This window comes from Populus euphratica, unplaced genomic scaffold (genome assembly GCF_000495115.2).
Source record: "Populus euphratica unplaced genomic scaffold, PopEup_1.0 scaffold167.1, whole genome shotgun sequence".
NCBI classification, from domain to species: domain Eukaryota; kingdom Viridiplantae; phylum Streptophyta; class Magnoliopsida; order Malpighiales; family Salicaceae; genus Populus; species Populus euphratica.
Window position 1 is genome coordinate 251,557 of NW_011500052.1, and position 6,252 is coordinate 257,808.

At 35.3% G+C, this 6,252-nt stretch overlaps 1 protein-coding gene and 1 pseudogene across 2 annotated transcripts; one reads left to right on the plus strand and one right to left on the minus strand.

Annotated features, from left to right (window-relative positions):
* Nucleotides 1-537: 537 nt before the first annotated feature.
* Nucleotides 538-3,203, minus strand: LOC105107718 (uncharacterized). 2 transcript variants are annotated; one of them, XM_011001750.1, is made up of 5 exons: nucleotides 2,507-3,203; nucleotides 2,076-2,399; nucleotides 1,594-1,951; nucleotides 1,318-1,437; nucleotides 538-1,200 (listed from the first exon to the last, which is right to left on the minus strand). In XM_011001750.1, the coding sequence occupies exons 1-5, from the start codon at nucleotides 2,867-2,869 to the stop codon at nucleotides 1,082-1,084; spliced, it is 1,284 nt and encodes a 427-aa protein (XP_011000052.1). In that variant the 5' UTR covers nucleotides 2,870-3,203; the 3' UTR covers nucleotides 538-1,081. The 2 variants fall into 2 exon arrangements, with proteins under 2 accessions (XP_011000052.1, XP_011000051.1); XM_011001749.1 differs by having other exon boundaries at nucleotides 538-1,203; nucleotides 2,507-3,201.
* A 1,016-nt stretch (nucleotides 3,204-4,219) lies between these two features.
* LOC105107730 (pentatricopeptide repeat-containing protein At5g46460, mitochondrial-like) overlaps nucleotides 4,220-6,252 on the plus strand; it is an 8,577-nt pseudogene continuing 6,544 nt past the window's right edge.

Consider the following 6,252-nt stretch of genomic DNA (forward strand, 5'->3'; position numbering starts at 1 on the left):
AATTAAACCTGTTTATAATAATACAAAAAACACACGAAAGAACTTTTATATTACATGAATTAAAAGGTTATTTGCACTCTGATTAATAAAAAAAAGATTTAAGGTTAATTGCGAACACGACCGGACCTAGGAGAAAGCAAGAACCTTGTAAGATGGAATAGAAAATTTCTTAAAATAACTTTTATATTAAAATATATTAAAATAATATTTCAAATTAATTCAAAATATATAAAAAAATAAAGTAAAAAAAAATAAACTTTTTTAAATAACCGGGTAGAACCGCGTTTTCCAAGCATGTTCGGCGCAGTGTGGGGAGTGACTACTCCAGTTGTCAAGAACATTGAAAAGTAATTAATAAATGAATACTTCTCTAATTACTATTATATTCGAAAACCAAACAGCTGACACAGGCAACACACAATTAAAAATTAAAAAAAAAAAAAAAACCACACAATTTAAAACTTCATCACCATCAACAAGCCAATTAAAACTCTTGAAGAAGAAGCAAGCCACAGAGAGAGAGAGAGAGAGAGAAACTTGAAAAAAAATATATTCTTTAATCACTTCATCAATGGCTTTGGAGCGGGTGGACAGGACAGGCTGAAATGAACTTTTACAGAGAAGGACTAACAAACATTTGGTGATATACCAATGTTCATCGAAAGAGAAGATGATAGTGTTTTTCGGTGCAGAACGTGGTTCCACCCTCTTCCCCCACCCTCAAAACAACAAAATATAGCATCCCCAGTCCACTTTCTCGTCTCTTGAGCCATACAACACGAACAAAAAGCTGCTGCTGACTTCCTGAAAATAGAAAATTAAATTATTCTTCCTAGTTCTACCCCAAAAAACATCTCTTCACATCTTTCTTTCATCACCCCGTAACATCGAATCAATTTCTTTTCTTTTTTTCCTTCTCCTTTCACTATTTTGTTTGTGCAATCTTTTCCTAGAGTGACCTTCTATCATCATCATCCAAATTTCTTTTCTTTTTTCTTCTAACCTTCCAAATTTCATTTAGGCTTCCTAGCTAAAAACAAAAACCAACACTAGTTGTGAAAAACCCAGAAGAAATGGTGGGTCAATAAGTCCATTCCGAGGGTAAGCTGACTTCGTTGTTCATTACTGGTTGTGGCCTGCCATTGCGATGTTTCTGATGATGAGAAAGAATGTTATTGCTGCGAGGCCTTGCAGCAGCGGTATCTTCACACCATACAAAAACAAAACAAAAAACAAAACATTAGTCTGGTTAATCCTGTAATAAGAAAGAAATACTCAATAATTACATCAAAATGTGGAGGCAGACAAAATATTTACCACTGTCAGTTGTGAAACTTCCATTAAAACGAGGCTGGAACTGGGCCTGAGCACCCATTCCTTCCAAATTCAAGTTGAGAGCCACCACCACTTTCGCTGGAAGCAAAACAGTGGGACACCCTGTCATAATATCAGTCACAAGAACCAAAATTAGTACTAACTTAGACATATTCCAGAATAAATAGGATTAAAAGAAAATATGAATAAATGACACCAGGGTCCAAAGTTTTAATCAGAGTAAAATGAAACAGAAGGCAAAGGAGAGCGAGAGCAGACCTTGCTTCTTGCGAGATTCAGTTCGAGCACCGATTTGACGAGGTAAGAAAACCCCAGTACCAGCACATTCCCTTTTCCCTCCAGGATTACCAAGGAAAGCAGCCCGCATGCCCGAACCATGATTGTTGTTCTGCTGTTGGAGATGTTGTTGTTGCTGTGTTATGTTTTGTAGAGGCGGCCAGGCAGATGCAGACAAACCCAATGGTCCTCTACCAACACAAGTAACATTCCTCCCTCTGTTTTGGACCACTGGCTGGGTCTGATGCGGCTTTTGAGGAAACAATACTCCAGTCCCCATAATGTTGTTTTGCCCTCCCCAAACACCCTGCTGCTGCTGCTGCATCACTTGTCTCAGTTGCTGAAATTTGAATAACAAACAAACAGAGCACATGCCTCAATTAGTAATCAGCGAAAGTAGGAGCCTATCCTCTCTTCAAAAAGAAACAAGTGAAAGTACACTAAGGCACTGTTTGGCAAATTACTTGAGATGCCTGCAACTTCTGGTAAGCAAGGGACTGCTGCTGTTGGTAAAGACTAACGTCGGAGATGAGATTTTTCGACGGAATAGAGATTGGAGAGGGTTTTTTTGGTGGACCTGATGGTCCTCTACTTTGGCCGTTAAGACAACATCCTTCTTCGTTGTTCATTCTCATCCTCTCTACTTCCCCTGCAGCCTCGTACAGCAGATCCCAAGTTGCTGGAGGTGAAGACCCATTCGGGCTTCCACGGCTAGACCCTTGTCTACGACCGCACCTGCTTCCAACTGCACATAGCGTTGATTGAGGCGATCCAGACAAAACCCAACCCTGCAAAAGAGGCAAATCCAAGACCCGAACATTAGCCCCAAAAAACATAATCACAAAAACCAGAGTAGGTTGTCCTACTTTAAAAAGAAACATAAAGGAAGCAATACCGTGGTCTTTTCGGTGCCGCAAGGGAGGTCGTTTCTCTTGAAATCATCTTCAAGGGTGGAGTGAGCCATTTGGCGAGTTAACCCAGCCAGGTAATCTTCTTCGTCACTCTCTGTCTCAGTAGAGCCAACCAAAGACTCAACAGGAGAACTGAGATCCGAAGAAAACCCAAAGGAACCAAATCCATAAGGAAACTCGTATGGGACCGAAGACTTTCCATGCTCAGTTTCAGAGTAGCCAAAGACATCCTTGGCACTCCAGTTCTTCAAGTTATTAACAGTGTTCTTTTCCATAAATACTGTATCGTCGTCTAAGAGAAACTGAGGAGGCAGCCAAAACTCACCGTTATCCAAACTCTCTGCCATATTTAAAATACAGAAAAAGTAGCACCTCGATAGCAAAACAAAAATATCAGTGGAAGTGGAATTGGTGAGTGTTGGTGCTTTTGAAGTATCTGGTGTTTTTCTTTGCTGCTTTCTCAAGCTTTAATGATAACAAGCCCAGTTGGAGTTAGCTGTATTTGCAAGGTTAGGGAAGAGAACAGAAGGGGCTTTAGAGGAGAAGCGACCTGTGCTTGTGCTTAATCAAATGCAAACCCTGGCCTCTCTAGGCCCTTCTTGGAACACAAAAATCTCGTATCTTTCAACTTAACTTGGGAGAATTAAAGGAGATAGCGAAAGCGGAGAGGAGGGTTGAGAGCAATCTGCAAGTATTTGTAGAGCCGGGCCCTTCTTGGAACACAAAAATCTCTTATCTTTCAACTTAACTTGGGAGAATTGAAGGAGATAGCGAAAGCGGAGAGGAGCGGTGAGAGCAATCTGCAAGTATTTGTAGAGCCCGAAAGCAGTAAAGAGAAGAGAAGGGTAAAGAGATGTGAGAGAACAAATGATTAAATCCATATCGCAAAGTAGTAAAGCGGGGACCACGCGCGGGCTCTACACTTCTCCAGTACTCCTACTACCAGGGTCAAAGAGGTGGGGCCCGTACAGAGTTGCAGCCAGGTAAGGTATTAGAGGGCGGAGGTAGTGAGTGGGTCCGTGTAGGAGTCGAGAGGCATTTGGCATGCATGTGACAGGCCAGGGTTTTTCTTTAGAAATTCTTCTAGCAAACTTCATTCTTGTCCTTAGAGGCTCATAGAAGTTCACTTCCAGTCCCTTAAAACCTGTTTGTTTGTTTTTTTTGTTTTAAAAATATTTTTTTAAAAATTTGAATTTATTTTTTTATTTTAAATTAATATTTTTAGATTATTTTGATGTAATGGTGTTAAAAATAATTTTTTAAAATAAAAAATATTATTTTAATATATTTTTAATTAAAAATACTTTGAAAAGCAATCATCACGACATTCTTAAACACCCACTTGATTTAAACTTTTTCAATATTATTATTTAGTTGATAATTAAATAGTTTATTAATATGTTTGTTTTTATATTTTAAAAGTAATTTTTAAAAAAATTAAATTTTATTTATTTTTTTATTTTAAATTAATATTTTTTTTATTTTCAGACTATTCTAATATATTGATATTAAAAATAAGTTTTTAAAAATAAAAACTATTATTTTAATATTTTTTAAAAGATTAAAAATATAACTGTAACTATATTTTTAATTATATTTTTAAAAGTACATCTTTTAATTTGTAATTATCTTTTGGCTATTTATATCTTAGAAATTAAGAGAAGTGAGCAAGAAAAACAAAACAAAAACATGAAAAGATGCCTCCACGCCATATAAAGTAAGATTAGTAAAACTAAAAAAACAAAAAGAAGGATAGAAGTGTACAAGGAGAAAAATATTGATTACCCAAGATGCTCTTGCTAAATTTTCCAGGAGTTGTGAGTTGTGAGTGGTGGTGGAGTGGGTTTATGGATGCAGGGGTGGTGTAACAAATCTCAACCGCTTTGCACGACGTGGGAAGCAGTGGCTGCTCATGAAACTTTCATTCTCTTGTCAGCGTGACAGACATTTGTCCTTCTTTGCGGTCCACTTGGCAGGCCAGGATGCTTTGCCAGTAAGCTATTGATCCCAATCAAGATTCTTTGGACTTGGTTGCCCTTCGTTTCTCCACGCATTTACAGAGGTGGAGTAGTGAAAGTTACAGATGTAGCCTTGTTCTGTTATCTGAAATTGCTTCCATTTGTTTTGTAAAATATTTTGTTTGTTAAAATATATTAAAGTAATATTTTTTTATCGTTTAAGCTGTTTTATAAAATATTTTTTCTGTTAAAATATATTAAAATAATATTTTTTTATTTTTTAAAAATTATTTTTAAGATTAGAATATTAAAATAATTTAAAATATATAATTTTTTCGTTAAAAAAATAAATTTCTTGAGAACGCGTGCAAATCGCGTTCCCAAAAGGTGCTTTAAGGTCTCCAAGTGGCGACCAGGAGGAGGACGCCACGCCATGCACAGCACACATCCTTTTTCTGCAGACAAGGCCTGTGTGAGGATCAAGCTTGGCGCAGAAGGATCTTCCCTCGGAGAGTCCAAGGCAATGGTTAAACTTCTAACTTCATCCTATTATGGTGAAAGATCGTTTTACCCTTTGACAAGACTGGCTATTTTTTTTAGATTAACGTGGGTATCCGGGCCAGCTTGCGCGCACCACGACTAATCCCACGGGCCCTGAAGTTAACGACCATGTAAACCTCCAGTGGCCATCATATGAGCAACCAAGGACTCGAACCTGAGACCACAGAGGGAGCAAACCTCTTAATCCAAAGTCCTTACCACTTGGCCACCACCTAGATGGTTAAGACTGGCTATTTTTGGCTATTTGAGTTCTGGTTTTTGCTGGTTTTGCTGCTGTTTCGGTTTGATCAGTTCACGTTTTTCTTCTTTTAATGAAAAATGCCCTGTGTGCTTCTCGCTTTGGACACTGTCGACTGAGCGCATAACGATATGTTTTCCTGGTTTTTCACGTGAGTACACGCTACAATAGTAAAATAATGCTGAAATAATACAGAAGAAAAAAAATTTGGCGAGAAACACATGTCAGCCGTGATTAAAATTTTATTAATACATGGTAAAATATCTATTTAAATAAAACAAATTGCATAATTATCAAAATTGAAAATTTTAAAATCTAGAGATTTGATAGTGGTAACAGTGACTTCATGGCTGCTTGAAAACTGGATCTTGAGATTCTTGTAAATTTTTAAGTATTATTTAATAATTAAATAAAAAATTATTGTTATTTTAAGTTATTATTCTAGTTTTATACCATTAAATTTTTTCATGAGTTTAAATATTTTTTATTGATACATAAATATATTTGTTAGGTTATCTAATTAATTTGTTTATAATAAATTATTATCTAATTATGACAAATTTATATTTAACTATTCAGAGTCACTCGTAAAGATTAATATGTAATTACTAATTTTTTAAGATTAAAATTGAAGTCTTTTTTCTTGTAGCTTATTTAAAAATGGTTGTAATTGTTTTTTAAAGTATTTTTCATGTCAAAATATATTAAAATAATATTTTTTTTATTTTTTAAAAATTATTTTTGAGATTAACACATCAAAACAATCTAAAACATACAAAAAACTTTTACTTTTAGCAAAAAAAATACAATTATATTTTTTGTGTAAAAATACAAGTTAGAAAAATATAGATTTTTACTCATAAAATATATTTAAATAAAAATTTTCATAAAATTATATTTTTTATGTAAAAAAATCAATTAATTATACAATTATATTCAACCAACTGACCAATTAATAATTTGTAGGTGTCAT

Bases quoted from the DNA above. Each gene is read 5' to 3' on its own strand.
- LOC105107718 (XM_011001749.1), bottom strand. From the start codon at position 2,869: ATGGCAGAGAGTTTGGATAACGGTGAGTTTTGGCTGCCTCCTCAGTTT. The intron at 1,438-1,593 runs GTCTGCTCTCGC...ATATTATGACAG, and splicing joins TGAATCTCGCAAGAAGCAAG to GGTGTCCCACTGTTTTGCTT. The intron at 1,204-1,317 runs GTAAATATTTTG...TATGGTGTGAAG, and splicing joins AAGTTTCACAACTGACAGTG to ATACCGCTGCTGCAAGGCCT.